Source organism: Ailuropoda melanoleuca, chromosome 2, assembly GCF_002007445.2.
Source record: "Ailuropoda melanoleuca isolate Jingjing chromosome 2, ASM200744v2, whole genome shotgun sequence".
Classification (NCBI taxonomy): Eukaryota; Metazoa; Chordata; class Mammalia; order Carnivora; family Ursidae; genus Ailuropoda; species Ailuropoda melanoleuca.
The window spans coordinates 46,696,407-46,720,283 of NC_048219.1; the positions used below are offsets into that span (position 1 = coordinate 46,696,407).

The 23,877-nt window shown below is 34.8% G+C and overlaps 1 protein-coding gene across 1 annotated transcript in view; it reads left to right on the top strand.

The window, feature by feature from the left end:
* LOC100478721 (serine/threonine-protein kinase TNNI3K) overlaps positions 1-23,877 on the top strand; it is a 292,736-nt gene that overhangs the window by 77,993 nt on the left and 190,866 nt on the right. The window contains exons 6-7 of the mRNA XM_019797164.2: positions 18,087-18,185; positions 22,768-22,906. Coding sequence (XP_019652723.1) covers positions 18,087-18,185; positions 22,768-22,906 — 238 coding nt within the window. The remainder of the gene's footprint in view (positions 1-18,086; positions 18,186-22,767; positions 22,907-23,877) is intronic.

Sequence of the window (23,877 nt, forward strand, 5' to 3'; positions counted from 1 at the left end):
GACAAATATGACCGAGTTTTAGTTTAGTTTTTTTCTTATTTTAAATTGGGTTTATAAGGAAAGAAGATAACTTGTCCCATTATTATTGCTTTCCTAGAGGCAATTTTGCAACTATGATTATAAATAAACTTCTATTATCAAGTCTTATTTCCCAAAAGACAAGAAAAAAAAAATCTATCATTGGTTTTCCCTATGTGGGCTTCATAGTTTCTAGCAATATGCAGACCTTAAGAGTTCATGTTCCTTGTTTAGACTTTTTAAAATTTATCTTGACTTTTAGAAGTTTTCTTTTGTTATTCTACAAGTTTTTCTTCAAGAATATGTATAGTGTAAAAGACATAAAAGTAGACTAGGGAAGAGCAAATCAAGTTGGTAAATATTTATTGAGCATTTATAGGTTAGTTGTGATAGAAATTGAAAAAAGTATAAAATATAGCTTTAAATATCACCTGGGAGCTTGCAATCTGTTAAAGAAATAAAAAATGGGAACATAATAATACACATTCATTCTTTCACTCAACTATTCAACAAATATTTACTGAGGAACTAATAGGTTTCAAGACCTATGTTTGACAATGGTAATTTAATAGTGAGTAGAATTATATATAGTTCCTAGCCTCACAGAGTTTACAGTCTAGTGGAAAAGACAGGAAATCAAATAATAATTCAAACACACATGAAATTGCCACTGTGATAAGAGCTATGAAGATCACCTATGGTGCCCTGCCTAAAAGAGGGTAGTTTGGTCTCCCTTCTACTGTTTTCCCCTCAACCTGTTCTGACAAGGCAGACTTGTGAATCTTTTAAACGTGTATCAGATCCTGTCACCCCTTTGAGCTGCCCAAAAGGCCTCCCATATATTTCAGAACAAAAATACTCATTTTCTACGTAACTATAATCCCCTGCTTCTCTGCACTCTGGTGATACTGTCTTTCCGGGTCAAGCTCACCTCAGTCCCAGCGCAGTGAGACCTTCCCCTAGAAGACCAGCGCAGGTCCCTGCCCACATCACATCCCTAAAGCCTGGAGTTTGAAAAGTCAGCAGGATTGGCTGGGATAGAAGTCTCAGGACACTGCGCCACTTCTGGTGAGGAGGCAGGCCAACAAGCCAGAGGCAAATGGTGTGGAAACAGCGATCTGGAAAAGGTCTGGGACACACCCAGGGGAGATGATTTGTTCTTCTCAGAGTGCTTTCCTGAGAGGCAGTGGGCTCAGAGACTGCTCTCCAGGGACAAAGGAGGTGGCTGGTGCCATTTTCCTCCCCTGCCTGTCAGCATCCACACAGAGCCACATGGGGAGGTGAGCAGCACAGGGAGGATGCGGCTGCCCAGCCTGCCTAGGCCAAGTCCCACACCCTTGAGCTCTGATGGTGCTGCCCTTCTCAGTCAAGCTTGCCTTAGTCCCAGTGTGGCAGGCCCTTTGCCCAGAAGAGCAGCACAAGCCCCAGCACATACCTCAGCTCCTGACTAGAGAGTTCTGCGGGGCTACAGTTCTAGGGCAAGGAGCATCAGGTCCCATTTCACAAGCAGAGCAGAACACATCTAGTCCAAACTCGCCACATTCCGGCCAGGGACCAAACACTGTCCACAGCAGGCCAGGAGAGCGTCTACAGATGAATGGCCTGAAGGCTAGAGCAGCCAAACCACAGCAGCAGAGTGCATGCTGGCCCCTCCAGAGGCGCTCGCTCAAGTGCCAGACAGCGAGCACTACATACCCTCTTCTTCATAAAGCCATTTCTCTTCAAAGTGGGAACGAAACAGACTTTTGTCTGTATATACCACATCTTCTTTGTCCATTCGTCTGTCAGTGGACATCTGGGCTCTTTCCATGGTTTGGCTATTGTGGACGTTGCTGCTGTAGACACTGGGGTGCAGGTGCCCTTTCTGATCACTACGTTTGTACCCTTTGGTAAATGCCTAGTGGTGCAATTGCTGGCTCATAGGGTAGCTCAACTTTTTACTTTTTGAGGAAACTCTGTACTGTTCTTCAGACAAATATGGAAATTAAGAAACAAAACAGAGGATCATAGGGGAAGGGAGGGAAAAATAAAAAAAGATGAAAACAGGGAGAAGGGTGGGGGGTGGAGTAATTGGGTGATGGGCATTAAGAAGGGTACTTGTTGGCATGAGCACTGGGTGTTATATGCAACTCGATGAATCACTAAACTCTACCTCTGAAACTAATAATACACTATATGTTAATTAATTGAATTTAAAGTAAAGGGGGGAAAAAAGAATGGGAAAAAACCTGCAACCAAGAAGACTCTATCCAGGAAGGCACCATTCAGAAGGGAAGGAGAGATCAAGAGTTTCCCAGACAAAAAAAAAAAAAAACAAAAAAAAAAAACACTAAAGAAGTTTGTGACTACTTAACCAGATCTTATTAATTATTATTGTCAAATGGTGTTCTTGTGAGATGTCATTCCCATTCTGTTCCTTTTTAGATGGTAATTATTACATAGAATTCCATCTTTTTTTATTTTGTAGAATCCATTTATTTTTCTGTTACCTAATAAAATTTTTTCTCTATATATAAAAAGAAAAGGTAAAGAGAGGAAGAAGTAATAATAGTAACAGTGTTAACAATTACCTTTAGTGCTGTGAACTAAGTAATTTACATATATTAACTCTGAATTCTTAAAACCCTCCAAAATATGTAAAATCATTATCTCTAGTTCACAAATGAGAGGTTGAGGCAGAGTTTTCCAGGCAGAGGAAATTGTATGTATAAAAGCTTTCTGACTGTAGAAAATATGGCAAGGAGACAGTAAAAGAGTGTATGTCTGGAACCAAGAGAGACCTAGGGGATATGGTGGAAAAAGAAGAACCTGGAGAAAAATGTTAGGTGCGGGGTAAACAAGGGTCTTATTTGTAGTGTGACAACATATTCCTGATGCCCCAGGAAAGTCCTGGTCTATGCCTGTTGGCTTGATGTAATTAAGTGTAATTAATTTTTATTCAAAATTTCCCTAGGTGTAAGGAGTTCTGTCTCCTAAGAGTAATGATAAGCCATTAAGAAGTGGTAATGGGATCAAATTTCTATTCTGAGAAAATAACTTTGGTTGAAATGTGAAACATAAACTAAACGAGAAGAATTTATGCAGGGAGATGTATTAGGAGGCAATAATCTATAATGATTGCCTGATTGTGGGTGGTATTCATAAAGATGGAGATAAGAACAGAGTTGCAAAATATTTAGAAAGTAAAATCAAATTATTTGGGAAATGGGTTACATATGAGGGGTATTTAGGAAAGGATGGTATGAACAAAAACTTCTAGGTTTCTGGTGTCGGCAACTGAATAAAGGATTCCAGTTCATTATGATGGGGAACAGTGGAAGACTATAGTGTGTAGGTGTACACAGAATGAAAACTGAAAGATTGAAGATCAATAAATGTGAAATTTTAAAATGTTCATTTCATGATAAATTATCAAATAAGGTCCCCTGCCCGTGAGTAGTATGCTACTGTTTGGATCTGCCACAGCGTTTATCTATCCACTCACTTATGGACATTTACATTTTTTTCCAGTTTTCAGTGATTATAAGGAAAACTTCAATGACATGTGTGAACATATATTTTTTTATCTTGGGCAAATATCTAAGAGTCAAATGACTGGATCATCTGATGTTAATATATAACTTTTTAAGAAATTAAAAAACTGTTACCAAAGCATTTAACCTTTGACAAACTGTAGTACTATTTTACATTCCTGTCAGCAGTGTGAGAGTTCCAATTTCTCCATATCCTCACCGACACTTAGGATATTCAGTCTTTTCTTATTTTAACATTCTAGTACATGTGCAGTGATATTTTATTGTGCTTTTAATTTACATTTCCCTAGTGGCAAGTGAGTTACAAATGTTTCCACGTGCTTATTTGACATTTATTTTGGTTTAGTTTTCTTCTTTCTTAATATTCAAGGTTCATTGAGTTTCTTACATCTATGGGTTTGTGGTTTTCATTAACTTTGGAAGATTTTCTGCCATTATTTCTTTAAAGTTTTTTCTGTCTCCCCTCCAATTATATACACATTAGGCTATTTGGTGCTATCCATAACCTCAGTGATGCTCTTTCCATTTTTCTTGCATTTTCTTGTCTCTCTGTATTTCATTTTGTACAGTTTCTATTGTGATAGCTTCAAGTTTAGTAATCTTTTCCTCTGTAATGTCTAATATGCTGCTAATCCCATCTAGTGCATTTTTATCTCATATATTATAATTTTCATCTCTAAGAAGTTTGGTTTTTGTCATTTTTTTATCTTTCATGCCTCTACTTAACTCCCTTATATGGAAGTTATATGATAACTGTTTTAATAAAAACAATAACTGTTATATTGTTCTTGTTTGAACATTCTAACATTTGTATCAATTTGGGGACAGTTTTGATTGATTATTGTTTCTTTTCATTATAAGTCATATTTTCCTGCCTCTTGACATTCCTGTTAATTTCTGATTGGATTCCAGATATTAGAAATTTTATGTTGTTAGGTGGAAGATATTTTTGAATTTCTATATGTAGTCATAAGTCAACCTTTCCAATTCTACTGTGATGCAGTTAACTTATTCAGAAATAATGTGGTCCCTTTAGGTCTAGCTTTTAAAATTGGTAGGACCAGAACAGTGCTCATTGTAAGGCTAATAACCAGCTTTGGAGAGAAGTCTCTTAGAGTATTTTACCCAGTGTCCTATGAATCATGAGGTTTTTTAGTCTGGTTGGTAGGAATAAGCATTATCCCTGGACTTGCGTGAACACTGAAAATTATTACCACTAATCTTTTTTTTTTATTGGTTCTTTTCCCAGTCAGTAGTAGTTTCCTCACATGGACACATGGATCAATGCTCAGCTTAATCCTCTAGGAGGGCTTTCTGCAAATCTTTGTACCTCTCTTCATAAGCTCTCTTGTCTTAGGTACTCTGTCTTATGAACTCTAGCCATGTTGACTTCTGCAAACTAGTCTCTGTTACTGTATATTGGATACAACAGGAAGTTTGAAGAAGCTTTTTTAAAATGCATATTTGTAGTATCAGGAATTTGGGGAAGATTATCTGTAATGAATTCTTTTTATCAGCCTCAATGTCACTCTAATTGTTATCAGGATATAACATTGTGACTCAATGTTCAATATCAAACTTGGATATTTAATCACATGTCTTGATAATTAGTTCAATGAGCCTAGAGGTGTAGAGAGATTTCATGAAGAAAGTAAACTTTGATATAGATTTTAAGAAAGAGTAGAAATTGGCAAGCATATATTCTGTGCTAGGTACTATTGGATGATCAAATATTTTTGAGAGATGAATGAATGAATTGATCTATCTTCTCTTTTCTGTTTAGCAAACTCCTACTTCAAGTCCCAAGTCTACATTTCTCCTCTATAACTTTCTCTATCTTCCTCCGATTGAGTTTATAAGTTGTACCTTCTTTCTTTTGTTATGATACCCCATACTTTATTTCCATTAAATCCATAATTACTTTATGTCATAATTACTTCACTTTTTTCTTCCACTAACCTATATATTGCTTTTGAGCAGTTAATTTATCTTTGACCCCCAGAACCCAGCTTAGAATACCTAAGTGTTTAAAAATATTTGTTGATTTCAACTGTTGCTCCTCTTTTAGTATTCACAAGTAGACAGTAATGTAGAAGTCAGTTCTGACCAGGATGTTTTCAGTGATAAACTGAGAGGCACAATAGTATATTAGCTAACTATTGCTATGTAAAAAATTATCCCAAAGTTTTGTGGCTGAAAACAACAAACACTTATTATTTTGTAGTTTCTGTAGTTCAGGAATTTTAGGGCACCTTAGCTGGGTCCCCTGACTTAGGGTCTTTCACAAGGTGTCAAGTGGGGCTTTAATTATCCCAAAGAGCAAAAGGGAGAGAATCCACTTTCATGTTCACTCAAATAGATGTTGGCAGGCTTAGATCCTTCATGGCTGTTAGCCAGAGACATCAGTGCCTTGCCATGTGATCTTATGCATAGGAAAGCTTACAGTAAGACATCTGGCTCCCATCAAAGAGAGTGATGGAGAAATCTAGAGTAGGCAAATAAGATAAAGTCATAGTCTTTTTGTAACATAATCTTGGAAGTGGCATTCCATAAGTTTTGTTATATTCTTTTCATGAGAAGTGAGTCATTAGGTCAAGCCCACACTCAGAGGAACTACTTGACCTCATGTGTAGCCAATACCACTTACTTTTTCTCCAAGACAATAACAAATAAATACAGAAATGGATTCATTGAAAGTTATGTATTCTGTATGAAAGATATGGACTCTTAACCCAGGAAATTTGGCATGATGCCAAACTCATGTTCTTTGGCCCAATTTTTTCCTGGGAGCAGAGGATTTAACAAGTAGCTGTGATGGCAATTTTATCCTCCAAGAACTAGCAGCTGTCTTTTGTGGAACAATGATTTCCAGTGTGCATTCTCTGGATGTCTGAGGTTCCAGTGATACCTCAGAGGTCATAAAGGGAGAGAGGGAGGAGTGCTAGGGCCTGCCCCCTATCATCAGGTGCTACCCAACCCAATTCTATCGTGTTACTTATGCTGAATTCTGAGTTCATAAATACAAGTTTGAAAAAAATACCGTTTGAAATGTCTGAAAAACTGGGGTCCTAAAGCAATGGCTTCTGGATATAGCAGTATAGTATAATGTAATGGTTAGGCCTGGGGCCTCTGGAACCAGCCTGCCTGGGTTACTTTGTATCCAGGTTCTGTCATTAGCTAGGCAAGTGATGGGATTTAGAAAAGTCTGGGCTTGAGTCCCATTCACAGTTATCTCTTGGCCCTTTCTGTTTCTGAAGCCAAAACTACTTGGGCAGATTCGATACTCTGCTTCTTTTTATTTTCATTGTAGCCTTTTATTATTAGTCACCCTGTATTTATCTTAGTTTAACATAACCAATGGAATGGTTAATGCATTTACCATCATTATGCCTACTGTTTTTGTCCTGATAATAGGTCTTTGACTAGATGATATGTGTTCTCCATTTTAATAAACTCCTTCTCTAGAAAGAAAATTATCTATAATTGATTTCTATACCTGTCAATGCTTAGTGTTTCATAATCAGTTAAAACATTTTTACAGCTGTGGGTTTACCAATTTCATTGTGTCACTTATTCTAAGTTATTGCCGATCAACATTTTCAATTATATTGTTAAATAAAGAGACTGTAGGTTGCAATTAATTACCCACATCTGCTGTTCTAATATGAATTAAGGTAGTATCTTACAGTTCATCTAATAGTGAGTTTTCTGGATTAATTAATGAAGAAGCTCACAAAGGGAAGCACTAAATATTTCATATATTGTGCTTGTAATAGGACTAACCCTTGAGCCTGAGACTTAACTGTTTATGTTATCCTCTTTGTTTTTAAACTCCAGCTGCTGGAAATTAATCATTGATACAATTTTTTAGGAGGATTCTTATTACTTATTCTTGTCTAAGAGCCAAAATCTTTATGTGCTCCTTCTTATGTTCTAATAGTTGACTCCAGCTCACCTTCAAAGTGTATTTTAGAAGTTGATTTTTCAAGGGGCACCTCGGTAGTGCAGTTTGTTAAGCGTCAGAACTCTTGGTTTCAGCTCAGGTCATGATCTCAGGGTAGTAATCTCAAGGTTGTGATCTCAGGGTTTGATCTCAAGGTTGTGATCTCAGGTCATGATCTCAAGGTCCTGAGGTCGAGCCCTGCCTCCTGGCTCTACATGGAATCTGCTTAGAGTTTCTCTCTCCCTCTCCCTCTGTACCCCCCACTCTCTCTCTCTCTCAAATAAATAAATCTTTTTTTAAAAAAAATAAGTTTATTTATCAAGGGGAGGCAAATCACTTGTTTTCAAAATGCTTTGGCAGAGTAGCCAAAGATGAAGGAACGGATGACTTGGGCTGGAGAACAAAAGTCATGAGAAAACTGGTTGTCAGGTGTTACTTGCCCTCCATGGTTCTGATGTCCAGGGTGTCTGCAGTGTGGGGAGGAATGTCAGTGAGAGGAAGCCTAACTGGTACTACAATTTCCAAGTCTATGCAAGAATGTAGTGAAAAATGTTGGGCCTTTGGCAAGCTCTGTAAGTAAATCTCATAAGAAAAAAATAATTGTGGCTTTTGAAATGCATAGAACATGATATATTCATAATATAGTAAATGTTGAAAGTTCTCAGCCAGGGATTTTAAAATAAGACCCTCACATAAAGAAATGCTGCAAAAAAAAAAAAAAAAAGTACATCTATAAAGAAGAAAATAGCATAGCAAGATGATGATTAGCTGGAAGGCTTAGAAAATGTTGTCCTTCTTTTCTTAAAACTATCTCTTCAACAGACTTCCTTAATAAGCATTCCTTTATTATCTTTTTCTTTTGTAGATGACTTTTTCCTTTGCTGGCTCCCTGTCTTATCACTTTTTAGCAGTAAATATCCCCTAAATATCTCCTCTTACCTTACGGAAGTGATGTTATCTCCTAGCTTCAATTATTACTTTCATAAAATGATACACACCACTTGTATCACCAGCCTTGACCTCACTGCTTCTCATTACTCTTCTTCATTCATCAGCTTTTCTACTTATGTTCTCATCATTTCCTGAGAAGTGATACATTTATATAATTGATGAATTCTTTTTTTGTATGTATATAAGTTAATATATCCTTCAGCTCTGTTTCTACAACTTAAGAATATGGAGTTTACCTTTAATTTATTTGATAATATTATCTTGTGGAATCATTTTCTAAGTAATTTTCAGACCAAATTTAATTTTAACCTGAGATAATAAGAGAAAGATCACATAAGAGAACCTCATTTCTGTGACAGCCTGAAGGAACTATTTTCCAATAAGTTTTTGTACTCAAATATTTAATTAGAGGTATGTCAGGTAAAAAAAAAGTCATTACAAAAATATTCAATGAATGTTATAAGTGAAAAACTCTGTGAATACATGATAGAGAGTTCTCACCTAACATTTGTAGTGGATGTCAAGGAGTGTATATATTTAAAAATAGAAAATTTTGCAGAAAATAGAGCCTAAAGTCAAAAGAAGTACTTATTAAATCTAAAGCAAATGCTATTATCTGAAATGTTTTCTAAGTAATAGAAGCTTCAATACAAATGGACAAGCAATTATTGGTATCTTTAATTAGCATAGTTTCTGGTAGTTGTTTGAAAATTTGAGAGTTATGTTCACATCTTGATGGAAGGATTGGCCTCAATCAAAACAGCTTGTGGTGCTGGATGAGAACACAGTGAAATGTCAAAGGGAATTGGAAAACACTGGCTATTACAAGTGATTAATCTGGGAGGCAGATACTGTAGGTAATGTTCCCACTTCCTAAATTCATGAAGTAGACAAAAGTTTTATCTTCATGCTCATCTCCCCTAAGAGGCTTCCTCTTTTAAAGTCATCATTTGTTAACAATTTCTCATCATTTCTCACCATGCCCAGTCCTCTCATATGCCAAGTCATATGATTCTACTATCTTAATTATCTCTGAAACCCATTCTTCATTTCCAAGCCCCTACCACTACCTCAGCTCATTTTATCCTTACTGTAGGCCCTTGCTAACTGATTACCCTGCTTCCAGTCTTGCTCCCTCAAGTCATTTGCCGTACTATTACTACAAGGGTTATTTTAAGATGCAAATCAGAATATACTACTATTTAAAATCTCTTGGTGAGTTCCTAAGAGGAAAAATTTTAAGAAAAATTTTAAGCTTCCTTCCATAGTATATAAGACTCTTTAAGATCCCTAACAAACAACTCCTACTTAGAATAAATTTTCTTCATTTGTTTTTCAGTCAACTGCAAACAATTACATAGCCAGCATCATTCTTTTTTTTTTTTCCCCAGTTTGGGAAAAAATCTTTTTTTTAATTAACATATAATGTATTATTGGTTTCAGAGGTACAGATCTGTGTTTCTTCAGTCTTATATAATACCCAGTGCTCATTATATCACATGCCCTCCTTAATGTCCATCACCCAGTTACCCCATGCCTCCAGCAACCCTCAGTTTGTTTCCTATGATTAAGAGTCTCTTATGGTTTGTCTCCCTCTCTGGTTACATCTTGTTTTATTTTTTCCTCTCTTCCCCCATGATCTTCCGTTTTGTTTCTTAAATTACACATATCAGTGAGATCATATGGTATCATATCATTTCTCTGATTGATTTATTTCGCTTAGCATAATATCCTTTAGTTCTTTCTACCTCGTTGCAAATGACAAGTTTCAATGTTTTGCTGGCTGAGTAATATTTCATTGTATATATACACCACATCTTCTTTATCCATTCATCTGTCAATGGACATCTAGACTCTTTCCATAGTTTGGCTATTGTGGACATTGCTGTATAGCCAGATCATTCTTACTGATATACTGGCTATATGAACATCTCTGAAAATCTTTGGGGAGTAACATCTACCAAGAGCTATATCTTCTGCAGGACTGTATAAGATGTCAAGGAATCGCTAACAGGCCACAAATAATAACACACATAAGAAGTAAAATGGTATGGGGGGCGCCTGGGTGGCTCAGTTGTTGGGCGACTGCCTTTGGCTCAGGGCGTGATCCCGGCGTTGTGGGATCGAGCCCCACATCAGGCTCCTCCGCTATGAGCCTGCTTCTTCCTCTCCCACTCCCTCTGCTTGTGTTTCCGCTCTCTCTGGCTGTCTCTCTGTGTCAGAAATAAATAAAAACTTTAAAAAAAAAAAAAAAAAAAAAAAAAAAGAAGTAAAATGGTATGGGATAGTATGGTACTTTGGACTTCCATTGACCTGAATTTAAACTTTGGTGCTTTTCCTTACATGCTATATAATTCTGCATTCCATTTTTCTTATTTTTAAGGTGAGGCTATTAATAAAATTCCATGAGTTGCTATAAGAATTACCTGAAACAGATATTCTCATTTAGCTCATGGATATCCTCAAAGTACGCATTCAAGAAATATTAGTTCCCTTTGCCTTCTAATGCTTCATTCACATTAATAAGAATTGAAGTATAAGTGACAGAGATCAATGTAGGGGACTCTCTTGTCCCAGGGAAAAAGCAGTGGGAAATAGAGTAGAAATACGTAACAGGATGAACAGTTGCCAAAGGAAGTAGATCTTATGTTAGAGGAAGTCTGGGAAAAGCATATGCAACTGGAGGTGTGTGTGTGTGTGTGTGTGTGTGTGAGTAGTAGTAGTAGTAACGGTAGTAGATGGAATCAACCAGAGAATGTATACTGCAAAATAGCCAATAGCTGCCACTTACTGAATACTTACTCTTATGTACCAAGTATTGTGTTAGTTGCTTGGCATGTATTAACTTAATAGAAAAGAATTAGAGCAGAAAAAGGAGATCAAAAAGAAACACAAGGAAACACTTCTCAGTGAGAAAAAAGCAACACTTAAGAAACAGTTAAGAGATGAACAGAGAAAGCCACCTGTCTAGAGGAATAATAATAAGTGGGCAGAGAGGTATGGAGCAAATTCAAAGACTACAATGTCACAATGTCAATCAACCTAAGGGAGGATAGGATCTTAAGGAGCAGATAAAGAGTGAAATAAATATTAAATAAGGAAAAAACTAAAAAGTATCTGTTGGAATGGGCAATTAGGAGGCCTTTAATGTCATTTTCCACAGAAATTTTACTAAAGTAGTGAGGTCTGAAGCCAGATTGTAGTGGGCTGAGGAATGAATAGGAGGTAAGGAAATGTGGACGAAAGGTAGACTACTTTTAAAAGAATATTGTCTATGAAGTTTAGGAGAGAGGGAAATGGTTCAAGACGACACAACTGAGAACTGATTTTTGAAAGTTAGAAATGGAAATAACTAGAAAATATCAAATCTAAATCAACTTGCATATTAATATCTTCGAGATCATTTTGAATTCATAAGGCATAAACTTTAGAAAAACATCTTCCTCTTTTCTAAAGAATGCTGCTGTAAACATAGGGATGCATGTATCCTTTTGAATTAGTGTTTTTGTATTTTTTGGGTAAATATCCAGAAGTGCAATTACTGGATCATAGGGTATTTCTATTTTTAACTTTTTGAGGAAACTTCTTACTGTTTTCCACAGTGGCTGCACCAGTTTGCATTCCCACCAACAGCACAAGACATGGATGGAGCTAGAGAGTATAATGTTAAGCAAAATAATCAGTCAGAGAAAGACAAATACCATATGATTTCTGTTGTACATGGAATTTAAGAAACAAATGAGCAAAGAAAAAGAGAGAGAGAGAGAGACAGAGAAATCAAGAAACAGACTCTTAACTAAAGAGAACAAACTAATGATTACCAGAGGGGAGGTGGGTGGGCAGATAGGTTAAATAGGTGATGGGGATTTAGGAGTGTCCTTGTGATGAGCACTGCGTCATGTATAGGATTGTGGAATCACTATATTTACACCTGAAATAATATAGCACTGTATGTTAACTGAGATTAAAATAAAAACTTAAAACATTTGATTTAAAAAAACTAAAATAAAAAATAAAAAAAATTATTTTCCTCTAAAATTTCACTACTACAGATTTTCTAATAAATGGAAATGGTTATTATCCTAGTATCATCTCATGGTTCTGCTCTCTGTAAGTCTTAGTAATAAAGGTTAGATAAAGGCATACAGAAGAGAAAATTATGGCTTTAAATAAACTATAAATCCCGAGGAAAACATTAGTATAAGCATACATTTGAAGAAGACAACAAAGAAGTCATAGGAAATGAGATGTCACTTAAAGCAAAGAAAATCTTAATTTAAAAGTATAGGTATTTATTGAACAACTACTAGGTAGAAGACACTATATTTAATTTTGACAATTTCAGCCGACGTTGATTGCCATTTTATTCCTTTAAGAATTTACTCTATTCTACTTCTCTCTCATGGGATATTTGGTTCCTCTTGATATGGCCTTTATTTTCTTCATTGCTATCAATGACTTTCATAATATGGAGAATAGAGGGAGTGCTAAATGGTAGCAAGTCAAATAAGCTAGTCATATTGTAGGAGAAGCATTCAGCAAGCAAGAACAATAAGGGCCTTTGCTCTTACAGACATTACTTTTAGAGTCTCTGGAATTTTAAATAAGGTTTGACTATTTTAATTATGATTAAATTCCAGTGAAAAATTATTTTCCCTGAAGTCCCAAACTTCTTACACTTCAGTGACACAAGGTTAGAACATGAAAAAAAGTTTAAGATTTTGTATAATAGTGGTTTACCCACAGTGATAATTAATGGAAAGATTAAGTTGTGAGGATAAGTAATATAAGCATTCAGAGAAAGAAATGATCAGTATGGGAAAGTATTTGTAGGAACTTCTCATGAAGAGCATGAGCTTGACCTTGAGATTGACTTTATGGCAGGCAGAGAAAGAGAAGGGAGGCTTTCTAGGAAGAAAGAGCAGAATGTATAAATATATGTTTAAATGCAACCAGAAAATTGAAGGTAGTCCACTTGGATCTTTTGATGAGTCAACTGGTAAATAAAAATATCTGTAAAGTGTCATATATATAGTAATTCCTACTATCAAAATAAGGAACTCTGGTCCATTTTCTATGCTTACAGAACAACTACTTAATGGGAAGCACTTTTTGGTGCTTATCCTTCAGTCAGTAAAAGGTACCTAGTTACCAGACCATATTTGAACACCATTCCTTTAATCATAATAATAATACTGACATATATGTCAGTTATACAAATCTAAGTATAATACAGTACTTCCTTAAAGTGTTTAAAGATTATAAAGATATCTTTTCTGTGATAACCTTTTTTCTACTTCACAATTTCACTAGTAGTTTTGTTAATGTTTTCAAGGAAAAAAGATCAAAAGTATGTATTTTATCAAAAAACCTTAAGACAACAGATTTTATGCCCAGTGAAAATCTTAATGAGATAATACATACATGTAAAATTCTAATCACAGTTCTCGGCATGGAACAGGCGCTGGGGTTTGCTAAAGGTTAATTTAATATATGCAACTGATGAATTGTTGAACACTACATCTGAAACTAATGATGTACTATTTGTTGGCTAATTGAATTTAAAAAATAAAAGATAAATAAAAAATAAAAGATAAATAAAAAATAAAATAAGTGATCAATAAATGTTTCTCAAATTGAATTACTTAAAATTTCTATCATATAATTGGGTCCTAATTGTTAATGTTTAAATTCCCTTATAACTGATGGGTTGTGTGTGTGTATGTGTGTGTGTGATTTTTACTAGAAATACAGCCCAATTCAACAATTATTTGGATGCCTGTCATATACTTAGCGTAGTGGCAAATAATTCAGGCTGTGAATTAATGGGGCTTCATGTAGTAGAAAGAATGTGAAATTGCTTTATCAACTTTTTCAGGTTCTGGAGAAGGGAAGCATGGATAAAATGACAGATACATGTTCCAGCCCAAATGTTAATAGAAGTGTATTTGTCTTAGCTACATGACAGTCATATGTGTACATCACAATACATTATATTCTCATAGATTGCTAAGAGATACCCTCTCCACGATGACTCCAAAAGTAATAAAAATCAATAAATGCATTCTACTCATATATATAACATATGACATTATTCAGATAATTCCAATGTACATTGCTCTCAATGGTTAAATATTTCATTGAATTTTAAAACAAACTAAATAAAGACTACTGTTCAGTAATGACTCTGCATGGTTTCATTAAGACTTACATTTTCAGTTTCTCAGAAGGCCAACACTTTATAATTAATGAATGTTCAGCCAAAAATGACCTTCTGAATGACTGGGTAAGTGCAAATTTAGGAGGAAAAAGTTTGCTTTGGACCATGTACTGAAGCCTAAGAGCCGTTTTAGAATCGAAGTAAGTTCTGGAACCGTGCCTAAGAAATTGGCTCTATATGTTAACACTGGAGAGTCCCTATTACAATAAAAATGCATGCTGTCTACTTTATTCTATGCTGTATTTAAAATAAGAGAAACTGTAAAAAGCTTCATTTACTTGATCATTTGTGATTTTCTATAAAGTTTCCTAAGATTGAACTCCCAGGCATGTGAAGTCTAAGATACCAAGCACTTTATATAAATGGCTCTGGTATTCATTTTCAAGCCGAATCTACAGAGCTTCTACTGAAAGTTTCCTCTTTTCTGAGTTTGAGTCAGTTAGTTCATTTACTTAAAGGTTAGTGTTAATGAGATCAAGGTCACACAAGGGTCCTGATGGAAAACATTTGAACTCAAAGGGACCTAGATTTGAATTCCGGTTCTGCCTTTACTATCTGTAGGAACTCAATTTATCTAGCCTCCTTGAGGCTCAGTTTCTTCACCTTTAAAATGGAAAAGTAGCACCTTTCTTTCTGTGTTTTGGGGTGAAACAGGACATTCCAGTTACCATTTATGCACTAAGTGCAGGATCTGACACATAACATGCCCTCAATAAATGTTAATTGTGTTTTTAATTTTTTACTAGAAAAACAACTCACTATACACATTATGTATTCTATGGATCATTAGTTAGCCAAATATCAGAGAAAGTATTGTTCTGGGAGTGTACAGAAGCCTATGTATATATAGGTTCTCACAACCCTGAGATTATGACCTGAGCCAAAATCAAGAGCCGTTGCTTAACCAGCTGAGACACCAAGGTGCCCCAACACCTGTTTATATTTCTGAAACCACCAGAAATTTCAGATGTCCTAACAAAAATTCCTTATCTTTTTTAATCACTAGATTCTACTCCTGAAGTTAATATTACACTATATGTTAACTAACTTGAATTTAAAGAAAATCTTGGAGAAAAAAACTTTTAAAATTAAAAACAATTTTAAAAAACTTTAAAAAAACTAATGTGTATCTTTGACAGAAAAAACACATCCAGCTGCATTTGATCAATCTAATGAAAATTCACAATCCTTTCATCTTGTAAATTACTTTTTTGGGTAGCTAGAAAATGTAAATGAGCAAAAAAGTAGCTATGCCCGAACTATTTGAAAAGACTAACATTAAACTCATTCTCTTATCTATAACATATTGTTACTGATTGTATTTTATCTTCTGATTTTTGTTCAATATTAATCATAAAATCCATCAAAAACATAACTTTGATTATTTTTTCCTATTGTATGTAGAGTTTCTTTGGTAAGAATTTCAAATATCTTTGAACTGTAGGTGTTACTTTGTTAGATAGAAGTTTTTTCTCAAAACCATCAAAAATCAGCTTTCTTGTGACTCCAGTATCAAAAGTGTGTTTAGCTTTAAATCACAGCTTTATTCACAAGCTCTAAAAAGTCCCCTATTTTACTGCTGCTCATGGATGATGTAAATATTTATTTAGAACAGAGATTTCATTGGAAAGACAGTTATGAATAAAAATATGAGTGAAATCACTGTCCAAAAAACTAAAATTTGTTATTTCTTATTATTTTTTTCGAAATGGAAGATATTTTCCTGGTAATACAAATTATGGTAAAAATTATGAAACAGAAAAATTTGAAGTTCCCTCATAATCTCACCTTATATAGCTATTTACTATTAATGTTTTAGTATGTTTGCATCCATCCTTTAGAATTATACATTTATATACATATATATGTATATATATATTCATAACTATGTATAATATATATGTAAGAATTCATGTGCTTCTTTAATTTAAAGGTATTTCGTGGACCCCTTTCCAAGTTAATAAAAAAGTGATAGTTTTGAGAACTTATTTAATATTATTTCCACGAAGAGCATTACATTTTTCTTTACTATTATAACATTTAAATTACCATCTTTGTACTTAAAAAAAAAGAATTCCTTATCTGTATGACAATCAGTTCTAATGCTGATTGAATAAATTCAGAATAAGCATGTAAAACAACACAGTTTTAGCTCATATATGCTCAATAAATTGTGTTGATACATGAATAAATGGATGATTGAGTGAATAAACTATTTAAAACCACAGAGCACTCAGAAACAAAGCTTGAGGCAAGAGACTAAGGATTCCGTGCTGACACTGACTTGTTCCGTGACTTTGAGAAATTTCCCACTTTCTCTCATTTTCAATTTCTTCGTCTTTAAAAAACAAAGATTTGATATGTAATGTCTGCCCATGGCCTTCTCTAGTTCTGAAGGGCTATGATTCAAACAGGAAAGGAAACTTGACTGAGGAGGCAATTTGTTTATTGGAATAGAAGAGGTATTGGAACATAAGTCCTTTGAGCTTTTAGATCTCATCTTCCTGTTTTCTCTCCTAAGTCTAACAGACTTTTGAAAATTTTCCCAAATGCATATTATCTGACCACATGAAAAATAGTGTATTAAAATCCACAATAAAAATGGGCATATGTGAAGGAAATGATTCCAAACAATTTCCCAGAAAAGTGAGACTTAGAAATAGGTCTTTGAGAGGAGAAGAAATTTGAAGGGTTAGCAGATTTTACAATCTATAATTTTCCATGAAGACAGTTGGCCAACAGCTCCTTGCATTTTTCACTTGCTCATTCATTCACTCATCCATTCATTCATTCAACAAATGCTTGTGGAATGATTACTATTTGCATGGCAGCAGGCCAGAGCAGGATTACAAAGATGAACATGATGTACTTTGTCCTTAAAGGATTTGTTCTTTAGTACAGATGAAAAGGCATGCATATAATATTTTTAAATGTTCTATATGGCATGAAAGAAGGTTATATGAGATTTATGAAGAAGGAAGACAATTTCAGCAAGTCAGTTGGCAATGAAGGGAGGAAAATCAAAGAAATCTTGGAGGAGAAGGTATTTAGCTTGGGTTTAAATATCTGTAGGTTGGGCAAAAGATAATTCCTGGCTGAGGAAATGATGTGAACAAAGACTCAAAGGAGCAGGAAATGGAATGCAGTTTTACTACATAATTGAGTTTATGGAAGAGAGTAATGGGAAATTCATTTTAAAAGAATACTGTCAGATTGAGAAGACATATGAAACCCACACTAAGGGGTTTGGTCTTCATTTTCTAGACAAAAACAAGCCATCCGAGGTTTCAGAGAAGAGAGATGGAAGAAAACTTTCATGATGGTGATTTCTGAAGAAGCATTGTGCGTGGTGGTTGTAAAATGAATCTTGACAGGCAGATGCCCAAATCAAGTTCTTAACTGAGCTCTCTTTCTTGTCCAGGCTGCTGATGTCCTGCTGCAGCATGGAGCTAATGTCAATGTTCAAGATGCAGTTTTTTTCACTCCATTGCACATTGCAGCATACTATGGGCATGAACAGGTAAGTCTGACAGTAGTATTTCCAAAGGCTGGGGGACAATTCCAGGTTTTTGTTGAGCTGTCTTAGCCTCAAAGAAAGAATATTTAAGCTATCTTTTGAATTATTTTTGCCATCTTCTCATCAATTCTACCCTTGAGGAGCTTATAGATCCATAGAAATACTGCATCTGCCGAATACTGCGTTTTAGTGACCGTCTTAGTACCCAAGGGAGGCAGTAGAGTAAGTATACAATCCCAGGAATCAGTCAGTGTGAATTTGAAAAATTCCTAGCTTTGTGACCATGTGTAGGTTATATAATCTCCCTGATCTTTAGTTTCTTCGTCTGCAAAATAGAGAAAATATTAATAGTACCTACATAGGGTTGCTGATACGATGAGATATTGAAGTGTTCAGCAAATGCTCAATAACTGTTACTATGTTGATGCTAGTGACAGTAACGATAAAACAAATCATGAACACTGTCCCAGCAGGTAAAAAAAATGTGTCTTTCAGAAACTGAGTTTCTTCTTTTCTACTGTCTTGGGATGTGGTAGACTGCAAATATGTTCATGTTTTCATTTTTGAACCGGTGTATATCCTAAAAGGGACTTTGCAGATGTGATCAAGTTAAGGATCTTGAGTTGGAGAGATTATCCTGGAATTATCTGGGTGAACTTGATGTAATCACAAGGGTCCTTATAATAGGCAGCAGGAAACAGGTGTGACAGTAGAAGCAAGAAGTTAAGGTGATACAAGAAGGGATCATAAGCTAAAGAATGCAGGCAACCTATAGAAGCTGAAAAAGTGAGGAAATGAAAGCCTCCAAAGGGAATACAACTTGCCAACACCTTGATTTTATATTTCTAACCTCCAGAACTTTAAGAGAATAATCTCTGCTCTTTTAATCCAATAATTTTGTGGCAATTTGCAACAGTGGGAAACTAATACATGGAATAACCTAGATATTTTTTTAAATCACTATATATGCTTTAAATATAATTTGATTTAAATAATTATATAACAGGTAATTATTTATAAAATCTGATATTCTGTAATAAAGTAATAATATATAGAGAATGTTTTACTGTTTACAGTATGCCTTCACTCAATGAATAGTTTTATTTGACCTTCACGATAACCTGGTGAACTTAATAAGAGTTACCATGTGAGCAATCTCATACTCTGGGACAAGCATTTTATGTGGATTTTGTTGTTGTTATTGTTAATTTTTCCACAATCCTAAAATTAGTTGTTATTTGCATCTTCTTGTCAATGATATACATGTCAATGATATACATGAGCTCACTTAGGTCAGGTAGCATGCCAGAGTCAGCTGGTTAGAAGAGCTGAAATTGTACTCAGGCCTGTCTGAACCCAAAGCCCAAGATTATTCTGTTGTACCTGAGAACCTCTTCTTCTTCTTCCATCAGTGAAACAAATCAGAAAGTCCAGGAAATTTGCTTAAATGATGGGGCTAGTTATTCAAGGCCAGGTGCTCAAACTCCAAAGTCCATTGATTTTTTAAATTTGTAACAACTTTATTGATCATTTTAAATTGTACAGTACATCTCATCATTTTAAATTGTACAGTACAACTCAGTGTTTTTTAGTATATTCAGAGTTGTACAACCATCATGACAATTAATTAAACAAAGTCATTACTCCCGGAAGCAATCCTGCACACATTAGCACTTCCAACTTCTTCCCAACCTCTCTCTTCCAGCCTGAGGAAAATACTAATGTACTTTCTGTTCCTAAGGATTAACCTATTCTGGAGATTCCCTGTAAGTAGAGTCATGCAACGTATGGTCTTTTGTGACTGACTTCTTTCACTTAGTGCAGTGTTTTTAAGTTTCATCAACTTTACAGCATGTATCAGTACTTCCTTGCTTTTTAGTGTGCAATACTACTTTGTTATATGGATATGCCAGATTTTATTTATTCATTCATCAGTAGATGGACATTGGATTATTTTCCCACTTTTTGGCTATTATGAATAATGCTACTTTGAACATTCAAGTTTTTTTTTCTCAGGTATGGTTAACGTACACTGTTAGGTTATTTTCAGGTATATGATACAATGATTCAAAAATTCTATACATTTCTCAGTGCTCATCAAGATAAGTGTACCCTTAATCCCCTTTATCTATTTCACCCATTCTCCCCCCACCTCATGTACAAGTTTTGATACAGACATCTGTTTGCATTTCTCTTGGGTACATCTTGGGGTGGAATTGATGGCTCATATAGTAACACTATGTTTAACATCTTACGGAATGGTCGAACTTTTCCAAAAAGGTAGATGCCTAATGAGTTAAAAACCACATTGTCTACAGAAAAGAAAGCCTATGTGACATACCTCCCAGGACAAAGTAAGTCCATTGATTTTTAACCTTAACATATTAAAAGACAAAATTTTTGTGTGTTTCTTTCAAACATCGCCATTTAGCTAGCCTTAAGAAACTAAATAGAACCAAATAAAACAAAAATACACACGTAATTGGATAACCAAAACTTAACGTAATGTTCTTTTGACATCCTGCTTTCACTCTTCCTCACTGTATATCTCTAGATCTCTAGTCTTACTCAATTATGGAGTAAAATTTTACCTTTTTGCCTTCGTAGAGGTCATGCCATTGTACTGCCTGAGGATTCCAAGTTAAAAATCAAACTTACTTGTGTCTCCGTGCTCTTCTAGTCATTGTGCCTTTATTTCTTTGCTAGCTAGCATATGCTTGGACACTCTCAGACCCGTGAAGTGTGACCTATAGCTAAGAAATATTTCTCATTTCATTTGATGTGCTGCTCAGAGTGCACTGGAGTATACTGGAGAGCTGGGCACTGAAAATGCTTCAGAAAGTACAGGGTCTAAAAGCCCAGATGATGAAAAAATTCCATACTTTCCTAACTTTAGGCACATACTAGATGTACACAATGCATGTTATTTGTAGAGTCATCCTCTTTGGTGATTAACCTCCTCACCCACAGAAACATAAAGAGCTTCTATGCATGTTGGGTGGAGAGCTACAGTTGTTTACTTTCCCTGAATATATAGTCACAGTCTTATAAAATTATGCTAAAATGTGGATGGCCTTTTTATGATAAGGGACTCACTTTCTGTGTGCGAAGACAGCACATAAGTAATTTATGGATGCTATTGTCATTTGCTAAAATATGCTGACAGGAGAATGGTACATTCAATATATAAATGTGCCTAATGTTCCATGTTCCTTCCCATTTGTTTATTTACTTATTTTTAAGTGGAAGAGTAGATGTTTTGTACCAAGAGCAATATTTCCTAGCTATATAATAATAGTGCTTAATAGACAATCGATTTCAAAGATAGTTTAAAGCTGTCCATTATAAAGTCACATAATCAGAATTTATGGAGTCTTTCTAAGTGGAAATATCTGCTTAGGAATGCACAGTTCTTGAGACTAACTTTTACTGTTCCAATTTCTTCTGAATTAAGTATTGGTCTGCCCATTAGCCAACAAATAAATGGATAAAATACACATGTTCCACATTGGTGCTACCACTTTTGCTAACATTTATTGAGTGCCAGGCACTTTTCTAAGTGTTTTACATGTGATAACTTATTTAATCCTTGTAACATCTCTATGAAGTAGAGCTATTGAGATTCCCATCTTAATAATGAAGAAACTGAAGTTTTGAAAGGTCAAATAATTTATTACAGTTGATAAAGCCTAAATACAGAACCCTTATTCTTTACCTGCTACACTCAGTAGGAAGTTTCCCCACATCCCACACTGCTAATTTTTTGCCTAGAATTTCTATCAAATATGTACTATATTCTTGAGATGTTTATTTGCTACCATATAGAAAGTCAAAATAGTTTTAGAGTTTGAATTCACTTTTATACTAACACCTCAGTGGTCAGGTCAGTTGAGGGTTCCTCCCATAACTGCTATTTTGATGGCACAGATTCATTCTAACTTACCTCTTGGCATCATTGTATTGACTTCTGAAATGGCCAGAGGAGACAATGTCAGATTTAGAGAAATTATTTGGAAACTTAAAAGTGAGTACGTAAATAATTTATGGAAATTCTATAAATTACTTGACATAATCCCTGGAAGACTCCTAAGTTGTTTAATACTTCATCTCTCTCTCACTTTGAATGTAGAACTCATCTAATTGAGGAAGATGCTGAGAGTGAGTGTAGCTATCTCCCATTTACTCACAAATCCAGAAAAAATCCCAGAACTCCAGTAGCAAGATGGCCATCAGTGACCCATTATGCAGGAGTTGCTATGTAAATCAAGAATCAAGTAAACGCTGCTGGCTCTGGCCAGAAGGAGACTTTGGAAAAGATGGTTCAGGGAAGATTATGGGTGACTTTAGGGAGAATTATTTATGTGCAATGAAGAACCAACCCTGAAATTGCTCCAGTTTTAGATTTCTTGTTAGGTGATATAATGATAAATTCCTTATTGTTTAGGCCAATCAAGTTAGGATTTTCTGTTATTTTCAGGTAAAAATAGATCTAAGAGAAAGCTTTAATGATGTGTCTTCCATATTTTTGAAAGCTTTGCATTTTGTTTGACTTTTGATACTAATTTCAAATGAATGGATTCTTTAGGTAACCCGCCTTCTTTTGAAATTTGGTGCTGATGTAAATGTAAGTGGTGAAGTTGGAGATAGGCCCCTTCACCTAGCATCTGCAAAAGGATTCTTTAATATTGCAAAACTCTTGATGGAAGAAGGCAGCAAAGCAGATGGTAAGATTATATGTTTAGAAGACATTTGCTTTTTTTACTTTATGTGTATTTTTAATTTGTACTTTCCTTATTTATTAGAGAATAATATTGAAGCTGATTAATTGCATATACTAATTTGTTCTACAAATTATAATTTATTATTTTTAATGTAATAATTAAATCTATATGTTAATCATTTTATATACATTTTAGTTCAACTCTTAATATATTAGATTCTTCAATAAAAGTAAGGGGTTTTCTTAGATAAATTATTCTCATTTTGTTATTTTTCACTAATCTTTTTTTTAATTGAGGTAAAATTTGCATATAGCAAAATTCTCAAATTTTAAGTAAATGTTGACTTAAGTGACTATTTACTATCCATCCAAAACCACCCAGACCAAGATATAGAATATTTTCATATGGACAGTTGAACTCTGGAAAATTCCCTTGTGCCCTCTTCTCAGTAAATAGCTTTAACCACAAAAGGTAATCAATATTCTGGCTTCTATTGCCATAGGTTAGTTTTTTCTGTTCTTGGAGTTCAGTACAATTTGGGACTCCCTTCTATTGACTGACAGTATTATTTTAACTTTTATCCATGTTGTTGCATGAATCATAGTTTGCTGTTTTTTATTGGTAAAGTTGTATGAATATTTCAAAATTTGTGTATCCATTATCCTCCTAATGGGTGCTTGAATGTTTCTAGTGTTTGGCTTTTATGAATGTAGGTGCCAGAAACATTCTTATTCGATTTTTCTTGTGAACATGTATATTTATCTACCTTGAGGGTGTGTGTGTGTGTGTGTGTGTGTGTGTGTGTGTGTATTTGCTCTATGCATATGTTTAAGTTTTTAGGAGCAGTTTTCCTAAGTGTTTGTACTATTTTTACTCCCACAGCAATATATGAGAGTTCCAGTTGCTCCCTGTATCCTCCCCAATGTTTGATATTACTATTATTTTTAGTGAAACAGCATTACAGTGTGATCAGC